At 57.5% G+C, this 19,294-nt stretch overlaps 1 protein-coding gene across 16 annotated transcripts in view; it reads right to left on the reverse strand.

Annotated features, from left to right (window-relative positions):
• STIM1 (stromal interaction molecule 1) overlaps positions 1-19,294 on the reverse strand; it is a 75,554-nt gene that overhangs the window by 17,608 nt on the left and 38,652 nt on the right. For all 16 annotated transcript variants that reach the window (XM_085587774.1, XM_085587790.1, XM_085587822.1 and 13 more), the window contains 6 exons: positions 18,666-18,781; positions 13,210-13,387; positions 8,934-9,111; positions 3,850-4,017; positions 2,313-2,413; positions 158-393 (listed from right to left, as the gene is read on the reverse strand). In XM_085587774.1, coding sequence (XP_085443900.1) covers positions 158-393; positions 2,313-2,413; positions 3,850-4,017; positions 8,934-9,111; positions 13,210-13,387; positions 18,666-18,781 — 977 coding nt within the window. The remainder of the gene's footprint in view (positions 1-157; positions 394-2,312; positions 2,414-3,849; positions 4,018-8,933; positions 9,112-13,209; positions 13,388-18,665; positions 18,782-19,294) is intronic.

The raw sequence follows: 19,294 nt of genomic DNA on the forward strand, positions 1-19,294 counted from the left end.
GGGAGCCCCTCCATTCCCCAGGAGCTCCCCCCATCCTCAGAGCCCCCCAACCCCAGGGAGCCCCTCCATTCCCCAGGAGCTCCCCCATCCCCGGGAGCCCCCCATCCCCTAGGAGCTCCCCATTCCCCAGGAGCCCCCCATCCCGGGAGCCACGTACATTGGATGGACATGGGTGACACCAGCTCCTCGTCCAGGTCATCCACGTCGTCGGTGATGACGAAGTGCGAGGGGTTGGGCCGGGGCGTGCCCATCCAGGCGGGGTCGATGTTGAGGGCCGAGGCCAGCGAGTGCAGGCCGGGGTTGGTGACGATCTGGAAGCCGCAGAGCAGCTCGATCTGCTGCCAGCGGTGCAGGCGCTCGCGCAGCGCCGCCGTCACCTCGCTCAGCGCCTGCCTGGGGACGGCACAGGGACAGGGCAGCGGGGTGGGCACGGGGCACAGGGACAGGGCAGCGGGGTGGGCACGGGGCACAGGGACAGGGCAGCGGGGTGGGCACGGGGCACAGGGACAGGGCAGCGGGGCATGGAGCACAGGGACAGGGCAGCGGGGTGGGCACGGGGCACAGGGACAGGGCAGCGGGGCACGGAGCACACGGGACAGGGCAGCGGGGTGGGCACGGAGCACAGGGACAGGGCAGCGGGGTGGGCACGGGGCACAGGGACAGGGCAGCGGGGCACGGAGCACACGGGACAGGGCAGCGGGGTGGGCACGGGGCACAGGGACAGGGCAGCGGGATGGGCACGGAGCACACGGGACAGGGCAGTGGGGTGGGCACGGAGCACACGGGACAGGGCAGCGGGGTGGGCACGGAGCACACGGGACAGGGCAGCGGGGTGGGCACGGAGCAGACAGGACAGGGCAGCGGGGTGGGCACGGAGCACAGGGACAGGGCAGCGGGATGGGCACGGAGCACAGGGACAGGGCAGTGGGATGGGCACGGAGCACACGGGACAGGGCAGCGGGGTGGGCACGGGGCACAGGGACAGGGCAGCGCCGCTCCCACCCAGCACCGCTGCCCACTGGCACTAACGCACCGATGGGAACATCTCATAATGTAACAGATCTTTAAATGTATCATGTTATAAAATAATATTATAAAAATAATAAAAGCACTTTATAAAATAATAATATTAAAAATTGTATAATACAATTAATTTTAAATTTGAATATATTATATTATAAAAAGAATAAAATAATATTAATAATTTTATAATAGAATATATTTTTAAAATAAATTTTAAATTTATTATATTACAAAATAATGTTATGAAATCTAAAATTTATTTTAAATATGCATTATAAAAATATTATAAAAATAACAAAATATTATAAATTAATAATATTAATAATTTTATAATAGAATTAAAATATATTTTAAAATATTCTATTATAAAATATTATTAATAAATTTAAAATTTATTTTTAAAAGTATTATATTTTATAATTTTGTAAATTTTAATAATATATACATATTCTATATTAATATATAGAATACATAGCATATATGTATTATATTATATGTATTATGTATATTATTAATATATAATATACTATGGACAATATATATTATACATTATATATAATATATTATATATATTATATATATATTATATATTATATATTATATATTATATATTATATATTATATATTATATATTATATATTATATATTATATATCATAGATTAATAATATATGGACATAATATATATAATATACATATTTTTATAATATAATACATTTTTAAAATGTACTATATAAATCTATCAAATCACTCAGAATCTAGTTATAAAAACAGCTCCATGAAAGTGTATCAAAAATTAAAGTTGATAGCAGAACCTAGATAAATAGGGCAGAGCTGGCTGGGAGTTGGGAATTGGGAACTGTTCCCTGGCAGGGTGGGCAGGGCTGGGATGGAATTCCCAGATTCCCCTGGATCCCTGGCAGTGCCCAGGGCCAGGTTGGACACTGGGGCTGGAGCAGCCTGGCACAGTGGGAGGTGTCCCTGCCATGGCTGGGTGGCACTGGCTGGGATTTGGGGTCCCTCCCAATGAAGCCATTCCAGAACAATCCCTTAAGCATCCTTCAGCCTCCTGAACCTCGTTGTGGCAGGACCTTTACTTGCTCCACGTAACTGTGACCCCTTGTTTCTCCCAGTAAAATCAGAAGGCCGCTGATGAAGAGGAGCAGGTCCAAGCCCAGGTCACTGAGCAGGGCAGAAGTTCAGCACAACGAGCCCCAGAGCCCTGTGAGGTGAGGATGCTCCTGCCTGGCCCAGGGGAGGGCTGGAAGGGGGTGCTGAGCAGACACTCACTTTGCAGTTAAGATTTTATGATCCACATCATCCAGAGAGGAACTGTGAGCAACGTGGAACGTCCCAAAGAGGGTGTTTCGCTTCTTTTTGATCTTTTCAGCCTGGAATATCAACAGAGAAGGGTCACAGGAAGAAGACAACCCGAAGGTTCCTCCAGGCCTTGGACATCCTGGATGGGCTGGGACAGGAACAGTCCCTGCAGCTGCCTGCACGTGGGGGAATGGTGGGAATCATGTTGTTACTGAGGAATGTTCTTCTCCCTGACACTGGGCTGAAGGGACTCCCCAGCAGCAAGTGGCAGGTGGGGATTTCATGCTCCCTTCTCCCAGTTTCTCAAAAATCTGAGGGAAGGCTGAACTTTCAGGGCAGAGTTGGAGTCCCATCCCTGGAGGGATTTCACAGCCCTGTGGATGTGGCACCTGGGGACACGGGGCAGTGGTGCCCTTGGCACTGCTCGGGGAATAGGTGGACTGGAAGGTCTCCGAGGGTTTCTCCAACCCAAAGCATTCCATGATTCCATGACCCAGGCACCTCACTCAGTGAAGGGCTCTCACACATTGGCTGGTCTCTCCTATGAATAACCACCAAACACACCCCAGGGTGTGTGCCCAGGAGGATTTCTGGTTGGAGGCTGAGTTTGTGCTGTTGTGTCAAAAATTAAAGTTTCCTCCCACAGCTCTCCCATTCCCACTCCAGTGGCATGAACCTGGGACTTAGGGAAGCCAAGGATGTGGGTGCAAGAATTGACACAGCCAAAGGAAAACTGCTGGAATGTTAAAATGTTCCCAACCAAAGCAGATTAAGGCAGACAGTTTCCCCTGCTGCCAGCTCAGCTCCATATGGCCATGGGGACGAGTCACAACAGCTCCCTGGGCTCATCCCTCAGGGCTGGCACCCGAAATCCCAGATCAGGAACGCAGCGATGATTCAGGACCTCGGGATTCCACTGCCTGTGCACGCTCATCACCCAGAGCAGGGAGGTGCTGAGAGGTGCAAAGCTCACCCAGCACAGCAATCCCTGCCCCAGATTCCCAGGGCTGCAGGCTCCAACAGCACCCAGCTTGGGAGCTGCCCATCCCGAGAGCCCGTGGCTCAGGAGCATCATCCTCATCCTCATCCTCATCCTCAACCCTGCTCACACCTCGCTTGGGCTGCACTTTTACAAGATGCAAATTTAAGGCATGAAGAGAGAAACTGCCCTTGAGCTAAGGGAGGGCAAGGCTGGATGGGAGACTGGGAATTGGGAATTGTTCCCTGGCATGGTGGGCAGGGGCTGGGATGGAATTCCCAGAGCAGCTGGGGCTGCCCCTGGATCCCTGGCAGTGCCCAAGGCCAGGTTGGACACTGGGGCTGGAGCAGCCTGGGATATAACCAAAGTTGTCCCTGCCCACGGAATGAGCTGAACGTTAAGGTCCTTCCCAGCCTAAGCCCTCCTGGGATTCCACGATGCCACAAACCCAAGAGGATGCAGAGAAACCCTGCAGGCTTCACCCCCAAACCTCCCCCAGCCCCAGCACGGGGCCGCTGCAGCTCTCACCCCTTCCTTGGCCACCAGCAGCTGCTTCTCTGCGTTCTGCTTCTTGATGTTGTAGTACTGCACCTCCACCTCGTGGGTCAGCTGCAGCCACTTCTGCAGGGCCTCGGGGGCAGCCCAGCTGCAGTGGGACTCCAGCTCCTTCTCCGCGTTCTTCAGCGCCATCCGCACCTGGGGAGTGCCCGCGACACCGTGGGGCGGCCGCGGGGACACGGCCTCCGCTGCTGCCCGCTGCTGCCAGCCCCTTCCCGGGCAGCTGCACCAGCCCCGGCAGTGGGGAGCCCCTCTGGAGGTGCCCTGGTATGAGGGAACCCTCTGCACCAGCCCTGGCAGCAGGGAATCCTCTGGAGGAGCCCTGGCATGAGGGAACCCTCTGCATCAGCCCTGGCAGCAGGGAACCCTCTGGAGGAGCCCTGGCAGCAGGGACCCCTCTGGAGGAGCCCTGGCAGCAGGGAACCCTCTGCATCAGCCCTGGCAGCAGGGAACCCTCTGGAGGAGCCCTGGCAGCAGGGAACCCTCTGCACCAGCCCTGGCAGCACAGAACCCCTCTGTACCAGCCCTGGCAGCAGGGACCCCTCTGGAGGGGCGCTGCCACCCCGGGGGCTGTGGCAGAGGAGCTGCCCACGCTGCAGGCTAACCCCAGAGCCTCCCTCGGATGGCTCCTGCCACCCTGCAGCTGAGCTCCCTCCCCAGGAATTCCCAGCCTGACCCCTCCACGCCACCGTGAGCCCTCTGGTTTCCTGGTTTTCCACCAGGAAAACCCTCTGGAGCAGACGGTGCACGAGGCTGCTCAAAGGGAATTAGGCTCGCAGAGAGGACGCTCTGGGGGCGTGCTGCAGCCTCTAGAACCTCTGCAGAGCTCGCTGCCTGTCTGCAAATCCCCCACATCCCCCTGCTGAGGCAGAGCTCCTGACAGGCAATCCCTGCCTCACCACAGCTCCGAGCCAAGCCCAGGGAGCTCGTCAGGAGACAACTTCCACACTGCAGAAAGTGAGAACAATATTTAGACACAAAACATGTGCTGCTGGTCAGGAACAGAAACAGCCTGGCTGGATCAGCCATTCCTGAGGTCTCTCCTTCCAGCCCAGCCCAGGCTCCTGACACCCCACAGAGATGCAGGATGAGAAGGGACTGGCTGAGAAGCCAGCTGAGGACACTGCAGCCTGGCAGAAAAGCCTTTAGGGGTGCAGCCCACCAGGAATGAACTCGTCCTTTGCAGTGCCCACCCTGCGGAGAGGCTCTCGCAGCCCTGGCACCTGGCAAGCCCTGCAGGAAGGGAAGGGCAGGATGGCACCACAACCCCGGGACACGCTGCAGGGACGGGGCTCTGCAACCACAGCCCCCCGGGGCTGCACAGTGCACAGCAGCTCTGCCTCCCACCCCAGGCAGAGCTGCTCCTGCAGCTCCCAGCCCACGGGCACAGCCCTTCCTGGCGGCCGTGGGCGGGTGAGGAGCAGTTTTTGTGAAGGATTGCTCACACTTGGAGCTTTTCCCTGGTTGTGCTCCTCTTTAACTCGGTCACATCTCACCCAGCCCAGCCCAGCGGGGTTTCAGGGAGCCAAGAGCCCCGGGGTACAGGCAGATCCCTAAAATTCTGTATTTCACCCAGAAGGACCACCCAGCCAGGGGAAGCCCCAGGGCACCACACACAAGAGGTCAAACACTTCTACCACTTGTGTGTGATCCAGGGTTGTTCGGTATAAAACTGCCTAAATCAGCCCCAGAGTGCCAAATTCAGTCCCAGACCCCAGGTTTTTCCTGGCTTTTCCCATCACACACCAGCAGCACCTGCCAGGCTTTTTCTGTCAGCTGCTGCTCCCACCTCAGCAGAACTCTGACCATCAAACACAGGTACCTGGGATTTGGGAACACAGAGAAAACATGGGTAGGAAATCTGTCCCTGGTTGGTTGGGGTAGAGGAGTGCTTGTAACACTCACAGGAACAATGTTTTTAGGGAATGGTGGGAAAGGGAAGTGCTGTGGAAGAGGCAAGGACCAGTGGCTAAAATGAGTGTCCACAACCCAAACTCTTGTGGTTCTGCAGGGAATCCATGCAAACAGGAGTTATGTTGTGTGTCTCCATTCTCCTGGGAAGATCTTTAAGACCCCATTTGGATCACTAAGAGCAACAATTTATAAGGAAATTTATAAAGAAGTTATACTCTGCCCTGGTGAGACCCCACCTGCAGAGCCTCCAGCCCTGGGGCCAACATCAGGAGGATGTGGAGCCCTAGGAGCCAGTCCAGAGGAGCCACGGGGCTGCTCCAGGGCTGGAGCCAGGCTGGGAGAGCTGGGAATGTTCAACCTGGAGAGGAGAAGCTCCAGGCAGAGCTCAGAGCCCTGCCAGGGCCTGGAGGGGCTCCAGGAGAGCTGCAGAGGGACTGGGGACAAGGATGGAGGGACAGGAGCCAGGGAATGGCTCCCACTGCCAGAGGGCAGGGCTGGGTGGGAGATTGGGAATTGGGAATTGTTCCCTGGCAGGGTGGGCAGGGCTGGGATGGAATTCCCAGAGCAGCTGCAGCTGCCCCTGGATCCCTGGCAGTGCCCAGGGCCAGGTTGGACACTGGGGCTGGAGCAGCCTGGCACAGTGGGAGGTGTCCCCAGGGCAGGGGTGGGATGGGATGAGATTTAAGATGTCTCCAGCCCAAACCAGACTGAGATTCCATTCCACAATTCCCTCAGTGCTTTCTGGGTCCGTGGCCCTGCTGGGGCCTGTGGAAGGTGACCCAGTGAGCAGGGAGAGATGGATGAAGTTCCTGGGACACTTCTCCATCCGCACACCCAACCCCAGCAGGACCATCCCAAGCCTGCAGCGTGGCTCTGGTGATCAGAACCAGCTGGTGCAGAAGGAGGTGGTGGTTAATGCTCCTGGGAGCAGGCACTGTGCTGGACTGGGGGAGCTGTGGGGTCACAGGGGTGACAGGTTAATGTCACGAGTGTCCTGGAGCCGAGGGACAGTGCTGGGTTAGGGTCACACAGTGCTGCTGGCACTCTGCAGTACTCACCTCCCGACGGCCCGGGCACCCAGAGTCACGGCAGCTCCCGGCTCCTTACGGGAACGCAGGGCAAGGGCAGGGGAGAGAGCTGGGCTGCTCCAGGGCCAGGGCTGGGGGCACCCGAGGCTGCCCCAGCTCTGTGTGCCAGCAGGGACACCCAGGCCCAGGAGAGGCTGCACGGCCACAGAGGCTGGGTAAGAGCACTCCTGGAAACAGGCACTGAGGGGCTCGGGGCTGCTGCTCTCCCAGGCAGGAGGGGAATTTGCTGCTTGCACCCCTGCACTGCCCCAGGGCTCCCAGGACACTGGGGCCAGCCTTGCCAGGGGCAGCCCTGGATCCCTGCCCGGCTTTGTCCCCATCCTCCGTGGTGGCAAAAGAGACTGGACACAGCTGGGAGGATACACACACACGGCCTTGGAACATCCTTGGAACATCCTTGGAACAGCCAGACCTGCACCTGCCTGGCTCCTGCAGGTCTGGCTTTCAGTTTAAACTGATCTGCAACTTGGAGCCAGGTGACAACTGTCCCTCAGGTGAGACAGGAAGTAGCTACTGGGATTGTGGGTTTGGACTTCCTTGTAGGTTTGGGGAGGTTAAGGTTGGATACTGGGAAAATTTCCTTATGGAAAGGGTTGTCCTGGCACAGGCTGCCCAGGGCAATGCTGGAGTCACATCCATGGAGGATGTGGCAATGGGGACATGGTCAGTGGTGGCCGTGTCTGTGCTGGGGAATGGCCTCAGAGGGCTGTTCCAACCCAAGCCTTACACACCCCTCTGATCCACGAGAAAACATGGAAAGTGTAACTGAACTCATTCTAAATCTGCCCTAAAACCATGAACACAAATAAAGAAGGACTGCATGGACTGGGGAGGGAGTCAGAAATCCCAGAGGGTGCAGCTCCGGGCAAGTCCAACCCCCCTGCTCCTGCTGGGATGTCACCAGGTGCCAGCACCTGCCCTGTCCAGCACCACAGCAGCGACTGGGATGTGGAATGGACATGATGGAGAAGAGACTTGGGGCTTTTCCCCCACAAAGGGGAGTGGGAAAGCAAAGGCAGGAGAGCAGCAGCATCACTGGATTCAGGGGGGATGGAGAGCAGAGAGGACTGCTGTCCCTCAGGAGCCAGGACTGGCAGTGGCACTGGGAAATGTCTTTGCTGGTGACAGGGACACAGAGCCAGGGCAGCCCGCACCTGGCAGGGACATGGAGCTGTGGGCACACAGCGCAGGGACGGGATGGGGCATCCAGGGGCACCTGGACAGGCTGGAGAGCTGGCACCGTGAGCCTCCTGCAGCTCAGCAGCACCAAGGACAAGGTCCTGCAGCTGGCTCGGGGCAATCCCAGCACCAACAGCCTGGGAGAAGGGACTGGGAGCAGCCCTGGGGAGCAGGAGCTGGGCATTGGTGGGAGAAGCTCCACTGGCCCTGGCCACGAGCACTGGGAGACCTGAAATCCCCGTGACCTGGGCTGATCCCAGCAGGAAAGGGATTGGGATTGTGCCCCTGTGCCCCTGAGCCCACCTGCAGAGCTGCCCCAGCCCTGCCCCAGCTCAGGAGGAGCTGGAGCTGCTGCAGAGAGCCCAGGGGAGGCTCCAGGATGAGCAGAGGGATGGAGCAGCTCTGCTGGCAGGAAAGGCTGGCACAGCTGGGATTGTTCACCTGCACAGGAGAAGCTTTGGGCTGAGGTCAGGGTGGCCTGGCAGGGCCTGGAGGGGCTCCAGGAGAGCTGCAGAGGGACTGGGGACAAGGATGGAGGGACAGGAGCCAGGGAATGGCTCCCACTGCCAGAGGGCAGGGCTGGGTGGGAGATTGGGAATTGGGAATTGTTCCCTGGCAGGGTGGGCAGGGGCTGGGATGGAATTCCCAGAGAATCCCCTGGATCCCTGGCAGTGCCCAAGGCCAGGCTGGACACTGGGGCTGGAGCAGCCTGGCACAGTGGGAGGTGTCCCTGCCATGGCAGGGGTGGCACTGGGTGGGATTTAAGGACCCCCCCAATGCAGCCACTCTGTTTCATGATTCCCCAGAGGGATGCAGCAGCAGTGCCCCCAGTGCCACGTCCCTGTGCAGTGCCTGCCCCAGGTGAGCCCTCACCTGCTCCAGCTCCTGCTCGGCGTACTTCTGCCGGCTGAGCTCGTTCTCGGTGCCCTCGCGCAGCTCCCGCAGCCTGTGTGCCTCCTGCTTGGCAATGCTGATCTCGTCCTGCAGCTTCTTCTCCAGGTGCACCTTCTCCACCTCCACGGAGCGGTGCTCCTCCTGCGCCTTCTGCAGCCTGCAACGCACACAGAGCCAGGGCAGTGCTGGGCTGGCTCCCCGTGCCCCAGGCAGCCAGGAGCTGCCCTGCAGAGCCAGATCTGTGCCCTGCTCTGTCCATCAGAGCCAGGGCAGTGCTGGGCTGGCTCCCTGGGCCCCAGGCAGCCAGGAGCTGCCCTGCAGAGCCAGATCTGTGCCCTGCTCTGCCCATCAGAGCCAGGGCAGTGCTGGGCTGGCTCCCTGGGCCCCAGGCAGCCAGGGGCTGCCCTGCAGAGCCAGATCTGGGCTGTGTTCTGCCCTGCAGAGCCAGATCTGTGCCCTGCTCTGCCCATCAGAGCCAGCTCTGGGCTGTGTCCTGCCCTGCAGAGCCAGCTCTGGGCTGTGTCCTGCCCATCAGAACCAGCTCTGAGCTGTGTTCTGCCCTGCAGAGCCAGATCTGTGCCCTGCTCTGCCCATCAGAGCCAGCTCTGGGCTGTGTTCTGCCTGCAGAGCCAGCCCTGTGCCCTGCCTTGCTCACCAGAGCCAGCTCTGCTCTGCTCTGTTCTTCTCATCAAAGCCAGCCCTGCTCTGCCCTGCTCTGCCCATCAAAGCCAGCCCTGTGCCCTGCTCTGCCCTTGGGGATGCCAGGGAAACAGTTCACCATGGCTGGGAAGAAAGGAAATTGTCAACTGCTCGGGCTCAGTTTGATTTGTTTATCAAATACCCAGGGTGCATTTTCTTCGTTTCCCACAGCACACCCAGATTTCCTCTAACAAGGCTCAAATTAAGCTCAATTTTCAGTATTTTCACCCAAACGAAGCCTTTGATAAAACAAAGCAGGGGAAGATCTGCCAGAGCACATCAGGCCACCCAGACGGGACGGATCCATGTTCCTCCAAAAACATCCTGCAAACTCAGACATGCCTGCATCTTGCCTGGACCTTCTTATTCCTCTCATGACAGAACTGATCAGTAGGAACTTGTGGCAGCAATGAAACCCTGAATCTCCATGGATCAGTGGGATCCTCCATGAGGAGCTGCCCTGTGCTGAGGCTCCCAGCAGGGCTGTGAGCCTGGCAGGGCACCAGCTGGGCCAGGGACCCTCAGAGAGGATCCCAGTGCCACCTGTCCCCGGGGAGATGGCACCCACCTGGAGCTGTCCCAGGGAATTCAAGTGAGACCAAGAACTGTCCCAGGGGATTCAACAGAGACCAGGAACTGTCCCAGGGGATTCAACAGAGACCAAGAACTGTCCCAGGGGATTCAACAGAGACCAGGAACTGTCCCAGGGAATTCAACAGAGACCAGGAACTGTCCCAGGGGATTCAACAGAGACCTGGAGCTGTCCCAGGGGATTCAACAGAAACCAGGAACTGTCCCAGGGGATTCAACAGAGACCAGGAACTGTCCCAGGGGATTCAAGAGAGACCAGGAACCGTCCCAGGGGATTCAACAGAGACCAAGGACTGTCCCAGGGGATTCAACAGAAACCAAGGACTGTCCCAGGGGATTCAACAGAGATCAGGAACTGTCCCAGGGGAGTTCAACAAAAAGCTGTCCCCAGGGGAAGACATGGTTAGCCAAGACCATTACCAAGAGGAATTCAACAGAGACACGGAGCTGTCCCAAAGTGAAGGTGACAGTGAAGAAGAGGTGCTGCAGAACTGAAAACACGTGTTGACACAGGCTGGCACAGCCCTGCAGTCACCAGGACACCCCACACGCCCTGCTGGCACTGCCCGGGGCCCGTCGTGCCCCACAGCCATGGGCACTCACACAGGTGACACGCTGTGACGTGTCCCCCTCGTGCCTGGCCAGGGGCATGAGCAGAGGTTTGGGGTGACGTGTCCCCCTCGTGCCTGGCCAGGGGCATGAGCAGGAGTTTGGGGCACGGCTGAGGGGTGTTATGGCTGTTTGCAGCTGAGCAGGGCAGGGGCAGCCCCTGAGGCAGCGGCTCCTGGGGGGAGGACAGACCATCCCCAGCACCAGGAACCAGCAGTGAGACCAACCTGCCATGGGGACACCTCCCACTGTGCCAGGTTGCTCCAGCCCCAGTGTCCAACCTGGCCTTGGGATGCAGGGGCAGCCCCAGCTGCTCCAGGCAACCGGGGGCTCACGTTCCAGAAGATTCCACACAATCAGCTCTTCCACACTTCTCCAAAACAGACCTGCCCACTCCTTCCAGGCTTCACTAGGACGTGCCAAGACTTGATGATCTTGATGAGTCACTTAATGGACTGGGAAGTGCCACTACTGCGGGGTGTTCTCAAACGTGCTCTGAAGATGAATAAAGGCTGGGGTTTGGAATGAACATTCCCAACTCCTCAGAGCGTGTCTGAGCTGCTTAGCACATTCCAGCAGCACTGGAGAGGCACTCTGCACCTTCCAGAGGTCTGCTCAGCACTGAGCTTCACCCAGCCACTACAGAAGGGCCCTTCGAGCCCTGGAGAAGAAATCTCTGAGCACAACTTCTCCCCAGGCCCCGGAGCACCAGGGCTCTCCGGAGCTTTCTCTGCTCCTGTGGCAGCTGAAGATCCCCGCTGGACCCCGCTGGGCCAGGACGAGGAAGTGAAGAAGGAGATTTCCCTCAGGAGGCCTGCCAAGGCCCCCAGCTCACCCCCGTGTCCCCGAGCTCCTGCTCGGTGCCCTCTGTGGAGGACGAGCCCGCCGAGCTGCTCCGTGCGAGCACTGGCGGTTTTGTGTTGCTTCCTGAGGGGCTTTAGAGCATTAGTTGAACTTCCCAGGAACATCCACTTGTTTACATGGCTCTGCCCTCAGCAGCAGCGCCCAAGGTCGCTCCCCACAGGCGCAGTCCCAGTTTGGAGCTCGAAGGTGACACCCAGCTGCTCCAGGGATGGACACAGGGAAGGGATTCCTGTCTCCTTCCAGATGCAGGAAAAATAAACCAAACTTTCTCTGGGAGGGCTTCCAAGCTGTAACATTAAACTCCACGAGGCTGTGTGGAAGCAGCTGTGGGCTGGAGCCACAGAAGGGAGCGGACTCTGTGCCAGGGGAAGGTCCCAGCGTGGCTCCATCACCTGGGAGCTCGCTCTCCTCGCAGATACCAACTGGTGCCACCTCACTGGGGAACAGGAGCCCTTCCAGCAACGCTCATGGGCAGGAGGAACCCCTGGGGGCTGTCATGGGCTCGTGGGCAAGAAGTGAGGCTGCAGACCTGGGCCTACACCATTCAGAATCCCAAAACTGGCTGGCTGCAGCTCTGCAGGGCAGCCTGACGTGCTCAGGATCCTGGTGCCCGCACAGGGCACTCACCACACCCCATGATGAGAGCCTGGCATCAGACTCATGTTCACAGAAGTCACTGGAAATGCAGCCATCAGCTCCCAGGGCAGCCTGGTTAAGGTTTGTCCTCCCAAACTCCACTGAAACCTCACGGAAAATCGTTCCAACCCCAGACTATCCTGCTCTGTTATTTGCTAAATCTGCCCTTAAAATATTCCATTGCCAGAGCACCCCATGGGTTTGCCATCACCAGGGCTGATGGCTCTCCCTGTCCCAGAAGATCCCTATGTCCAGAGGCTCTCTTGGAGCACGTTCTCCCATCAGCAGTTCTACTGGAACCATTGCAGTGATTCCTGGGAGTAGAGACCTCATTCCTGAGGCTGCAGGTGTTGATCCATATGCCAAAAGCCCAGATATTCCTATTTAATACTTCAAAATGATGTATGCAACACCCTTTTGACTCAGGTATTGCTTCCCCACACAGCTCCAGGAATTCAAGAAGGGATGTGTAAAATCCCTGACTCTCCCACTGCTCCAACACCCTTTTTTGCCATCAAAAGCCAAGGTGAAACAACCTTGGATGACAAATGCCACATGAGCTGGATGGCATGGCAGGAGTGGGACTGGACAAGCTAAGGTCCCTCTGAACCCAAAGCATTCCCTGCTGCTGTGACTGGGAAAGAACAAGAACAACCTGCTCCAGGAGTCCCTGCAGGAGGAGCCAGCCCCAGCTGAGCTCCAGGGGCTGCTGGCAGCTCTGCCAGTCCCTCAGGAAGGGGCTGACCGTGGTGAGAGGCTCCACGGCAGCTGGAAACAAGCATTTCCTGAAACCTGGAGGCACAGAACCGTGCAGGAAGAGCCCAGCGCTCCAGCAGCATGGACAGCAGGAACCTACCTCTCCTGTAGGTCATGGAGAGACTGCTCAGCCCTGTGGAGACCCTCCAGGTCCTTCATCATCTTCTTCATGTGCTCCTTGGAGTAGCGGTTCTGGATGTAGGCGAACCAGCAGCCGCCCACGCCGATGACGATGGACACCACCAGCATGAAGTCCTTGAGGTGGTTGTGACGAGTCACTGCGAGAGACAGAGACCCTGCTGGAGCCAAAGCACCCAGGGAGAGCTCCAAGGGCTCTGCCTGCACCAGTGGGACAGCAGAACTCGGGGCAGTCTTACAGGGAATCGGGGCACAGCATTCACCAAGGGAAACGCTGAGCTGTGCCCGTATTTCAGGGGGAAAACAGAAGCTTGACAACATTTATTCAATTGGCAGGCACAGCCACAGCAACAAAAAGATGAAATTCCGAATCTTCCAGCTTCAATTTGCCTGGCAATAAGTGGTACAGGGGAAACTGCAGATAGGAAACCCTCCAGAGTGGCTGTGATCTCACAGAGCAGCACAGGTAACTAAGAACAAAATAAACATTTGGAAAAACACTGCTGAGATCACAGAGCTGGGGCAGCTCAAGTGTCCAACTGTCAAGTTGCCAAACTTTCCATCAGACTCACAACTCAGTGTGGAAATTCTCTGTTTCAACAGTTAATTCAAGAAAAGGTGTTGATGCATGTGAGAGGATGAAAGCAATTAAGTGGGGGCTCAAGTGCTAAACAAAGCCCAAAAAGATGAGTCAAGCAGATTTTTTTCCTCTAACTCAACCAAGTGTGAGCGGGAAAAGCCACAAACAAAAGAGCAGCTCAGTCCAGTGAGCTGGGACTTAATGATCAGTGTAATTTGGTTTGGAACCAAACAACAGGCAATTCACACCAGATAGAAGGAAAATGCCTGTACTGAGGGGGCAGGCCCTGGCACAGGGTGCCCAGAGAAGCTGTGGCTCTGAAGCTGTCCCTGCCATGGCAGGGGTGGGTTAGACAGGAGCTGGAGCTAAACCACATCTGTCCCACTGGCAGAGCTGGGGGGGACACAGGAGGGGACCTGGGAGGTGGAAACCCGAGTTGGAAAGGCAGAGCACAGCACGGAGTGACCCGGATGGACACGCGGGGCCAGGGCTGCTGCTCCCTGGCCGTGATGCAAGGCTTTCCCTGCGGAGGGAGAGGGACAGGACCCCTCCCCAGAGCCCAGGAGCCAGCCAAGCACCACCTCCCCCAGCACCTGTGACCCATCACTGCCTGAGAACAGGCAGAGCAAAGCCAACAGTCAGAGCTAAACAAGGCGAGCGCTGGCCCCGCTCCCTCCGGACGGATTCTCACAACATCCTCTTCCAGGGAGCAGATCCTGGCAAGTGCCTGCAGATCCCTCAGCCCCAGCCCCTGCAGGTCCCATCTGGAGAGCAGGGGGCTGACATCTTCTTCCAGGGAGCAGATCCTGGCAAGTGCCTGCAGATCCCTCAGCCCCAGCCCCTGCAGGTCCCGTCTGGAGAGCAGGGGGCTGACGTGTTCAGGTGCTGTGTGTTCCACCCTCCCACAGCCACCACAGCCACCACAGCCACCACAGCCCTGCTCTCCCACCCACCCGGGGCCACTCCTGCCAGCCCCACCCCAGGCTGGTCCCTGTCCTGGCCCTGCTGCCAGCTGTGCCCAGCTCCAGCACAGCAGCACTGCACATCCTCCCTCTGCACCGGCGCTGCCCAAAGACACGGGGATAAGGAAACTGAGGAAAACTCAGCTTGGATGGAAATGCAGAAGCATGGGATGCCAGGATGGTTTAGTTTGGAAAGGACCTCAAATCCCACCCAGTGCCACCCCTGCCATGGCAGGGACACCTCCCACTGTGCCAGGCTGCTCCAGCCCCAGTGTCCAACCTGGCCTTGGGCACTGCCAGGGATCCAGGGGAATCTGGGAATTCCATCCCAGCCCTGCCCACCCTGCCAGGGAACAATTCCCAGTTCCCAATCTCCCACCCAGCCCTGCCCTCTGGCAGTGGGAGCCATTCCCCCTTGGCCTGGCCCCACAGAGCAGAGGGGCTCCAGCCCTGGGAGCATCTCCATTTTCTCACCTTCACTGTAGATGCTTTTTTCTGGTATCTGATCCTGCCAACCCTCCTGCAGCTCCAGACCTTCCCCCCTTGTTCAATCATTTCATTCTTTCAAACACCAAGCCCAGGCAGAGCTGCAAACCCAGCAGGACACCAAGTCCCGCAGCTGAGCAGAACAATCAGTCTGTGATAAAACTGTGCCTGCTCTCCCTCCTGTCCCAGAAATAACAGGAGATGAGAAAGGGAGAGAAGTCTGCTTTCCGTGGTGTATGTGGCTTTTCCCGCAGCCTTTGCAGGTGCGGGGTGAGCCAGGCCTGCCTGGGGCTGGGAGCAGCCACGGCCACAGGGTGCAGGACAGGCTGTGCCAGCCCCTCTGAGGGCTGAAAGCACAGCCAGCTGCACAGAACAGTCTGAGCCTCGGCCTCGGGCTCTGCCCAGGGCACGGGGGCAGCAGGGAAGGAGCTGAAGTGACAGAAAGTTCTCTCCCAAGTTCAAAAGCAGCAGAGCTGCACCTGCAGAGCTCCAGCCCTGGGACACCAGCAGCAGGAGCACCTGGAGCTGCTGGAGAGAGCCCAGAGGAGAGCCCTGGGGCTGGAGCCAGGCTGGGAGAGCTGGGAATGTTCAACCTGGAGAGGAGAAGCTCCAGGGAGAGCTCAGAGCCCTGCCAGGGCCTGGAGGGGCTCCAGGAGAGCTGCAGAGGGACTGGGGACAAGGATGGAGGAACAGGAGCCAGGGAATGGCTCCCACTGCCAGAGGGCAGGGCTGGATGGGAGATTGGGAATTGGGAATTGTTCCCTGGCAGGGTGGGCAGGGCTGGGATGGGAGATTGGGAACTGGGAATTGTTCCCTGGCAGGGTGGGCAGGGCTGGGATGGAATTCCCAGATTCCCCTGGGTCCCTGGCAGTGCCCAAGGCCAGGCTGGACACTGGGGCTGGAGCAGCCTGGGACAGTGGGAGGTGTCCCTGCCATGGCAGGGGTGGGATTTGAGGTCCCTTCAACCCAAACTATTCTAGGATTCCATGTTTCACCTGAAGTTGTGGTATTTTGTGGTAGATAAATTCCTGAACCACAGGAGCAGGACCCCAAAGGGACAGACACAGCAGGAATCACCTCATCTTGCTTACATTATAATTGTACCACGCTCGCTTGCACTTGGATTAATTGCAGAGCTGAAGTGGTCAGACCTGTTTGCTGGAGGAAATGGCAGGGCTGGAGTCTGGCAGCAGGAACCAGACCTGGGGGGATGGCAGGAGCCTGCAGATCCACATGGAAACTGGCCATGGAATCTGGCTGAAACCCCTGCCACGAGCCAGACATGCAGCCCTGGAGCCCTGGGCTGGGCAAAGCTTCACGCAGCAGCAGGAACAGCACTGTGTCCACCTGCTGTGATCCCCACGGGCAGCAGGTGTCTGGATTTAGGAGCCTGCAGGAGGAGGGGGGCTCCAATGGAGGCTGCTTTTATCAATGCTTTTACACCTGTGGTGAACAGAGCTTCAAGAGAGGAGCCAAACCCTTGAACTCTGTTCCTGTGCACCACTTCCCACTGCCAGCAGCTCAGAGACCCCAGCTCCCCTCCAGAGCCACCTCCCCTGGCCATGGGAAAGGAGGTGCAAAGCACTTGTGCAGCTTTGCAGGTCACTGAGCACTGCCCAAAGCTGCCACTTGCTGATGGCTCCTGAAAGGTGTTTTGCAATCCATTCCCGAAGGAATTGGTTTAGATAAACAACCACACCCCGTGACTGGAGACAAAGCCATCCAGATGACCAGAAACCAGCAGATTTTACCTTCTGAAAAGGGATCAATCTCTCCTTCAGCAGCAGATTTAAAGTGTATTTCCTCTTCTCACACACCCCGAATACGCAGTCATAGAACCATGGCTTTGGGTTGGGAGGGACCTCCAAGCTCATCCCATTCCGTGAGCAGGGACAACTTCCACAGCACAGGCTGCTCCAAGCCCCCAGGCAGGAGCTGGGTGAGCAGCCTGGGCTGGAAAAGCCCCAGGCAGGAGCTGGGAGCTGGGTGAGCAGCCCTGGGCTGGAAAGGTCCCAGGCAGGAGCTGGGAGCTGGGTGAGCAGCCCTGGGCTGGAAAAGCCCCAGGCAGGAGCTGGGTGAGCAGCCCTGGGCTGGAAAGGTCCCAGGCAGGAGCTGGGTGAGCAGCCCTGGCTCTGGAGCACCAAGGCTCCCTGCACACTTTGATCTCCGTGCCCCAGGGAGGGTCAGGCTGCAGGGCCAGGGAGCTGCAGGGCAGAACGAACAGCTCCAGCATGGCAACAGACATTAATTCCCAGCCAGTACAAGCCATTCACTCTGCAAATTACATCTGCCATTTACACAGCACAACAAGTCTGTAAAAATTCTGCCCCCAGCACAGGAGTCGCTGGGCTGGAGCCACTGCTGGAGGAGCTCACCCAGAACGGCTCCACCAGCCCTGGCCAGGCCACCAACTCATCAAAAACCTTCACAATTAACACAGGCAATAAATAAAAACCAAACTGTGCCTGTGCAAAAGGAGGCTTCTCAATAACTGAGCAAAAATGGCTGATGGTGCAAGCCAGGCTTGTGATTCCCTTTCTGTGGCTCTGCCAAGCCTCACGCTGTGGTCCACACTGTGCAGGCAGTTTTCCCAGGATTGGGTGGGAATGGCTGGAGAGCAGCCCTGGGGAGCAGGACTTGGGGGTGCTGGAGTGGGAGAGGCCAGACAAGCCCCAGCCACGAGCACTGGAACCCCAAAATTCCTGTAGTGTTCCGTCTCACAGGCAGCAGGAAAGGGGGGATTCCACCCCTCTGCACCCAAAGCCCAGGAGAAAGCCATGCCAGCTAAGCAGAGACAAAAGCACCTTCAGCAGGGAGCAGCCAGGAGCCAGAGGGAACTGGGAGCACCTGGAGCGTGGAGATCCACATCAGAGAGCTTAAGATCCTGATAAGCATCAAAGGAGCCCAGGGCCTCCCAGCAGCCACCCTGAACTTCCCATCCAGCCTGCTGCTCCTGCCCTCCTCCAGAGCAGGGTAGCTGACAGCCTGAGTCACCAGCAGAGCCTCAGGACACAACAGTGGAGCCCCAGGAAAGCCCAGGATCATGAGAGAGCTCCAGGACATGCAGCAGCTGCCCTGGGAGCAGGCAGGACTGCTGCCTCCAGCACCATGGAAGGGCAGCAGGTTATACTGTGCACACAGGAGATGCCAGCAGGACAGTGGCAGATCCCAGCTGCACCTCTGGGAGAGCCCTCTGGGACGGGCATGCCAGCCCAGGATGCTCCAGGAATCCCAGACCAGCCCGCTCCTGCTCCAGGGGACTGTGCTGGGAGGACTCCCCCAGGTGAGGCTGCAGTTTGGGTCACCAGGCCTGGCTCTGGTGCCCGGTCTGAGCACCCCTGGTGGCCTGGGGGTCTCTCCCCAGCCTGGCAGCCGGGTTTGGGTACTCACACAGAGGAGGCCCGAAGAGCACCGTGTCCAGAGCCTTGAGCTGCAGCTTCTGCCGGTGGCTGCGGTCGGTCATCTTGAGCACCGTGCCCATCATGGTGGCGTTGTTCACCGCCAGCCTGCACGGGAGAAACGAGCTGCGGGCACATCCACCAGGGCCAGCAACGCAGCAGGCACCAGGGAGCTGCAGGGCAGGGCCTGGGCGCTCCCTGCTGCCAGGGCAAACCCCTCGCTGCTGTGGGCTCTAACCAGGGTGTCTCTGGGACACTTTGCAGCGGCATTTTTGGGACTGGGAGAGTGCAGGAAAAAACAGGGCCAGGCCTAATTCATGAACCTGAGAGCATGACAGACTGATTTCCCATCAAAACCCATCTTTTGGTGTCCTACCAATCACTAATAACTGTTTTTTAACCAAATCCCTGTTGCCTTTACATCTGGTGTCACAGAGCACAAACCACAGCTCTCCCTTGGAAGGAATGTGGACACATTGTGCTGCCTCAAAAACACCCTCATTTTATCCCCCGTTAATCTCTCCTTCCCAGTCAGCTGAAAAGGCCCTTTTGCAGCAACAGGAACCTTATCTAAAAACAATGCACTGAGGTTTTTCAAACCTGTTACAAGTTTAGGCTGAC

The sequence above is a fragment of the Lonchura striata genome, chromosome 1, assembly GCF_050655825.1.
Source record: "Lonchura striata isolate lonStrDom1 chromosome 1, ASM5065582v1, whole genome shotgun sequence".
In the NCBI taxonomy this organism is placed as follows: domain Eukaryota; kingdom Metazoa; phylum Chordata; class Aves; order Passeriformes; family Estrildidae; genus Lonchura; species Lonchura striata.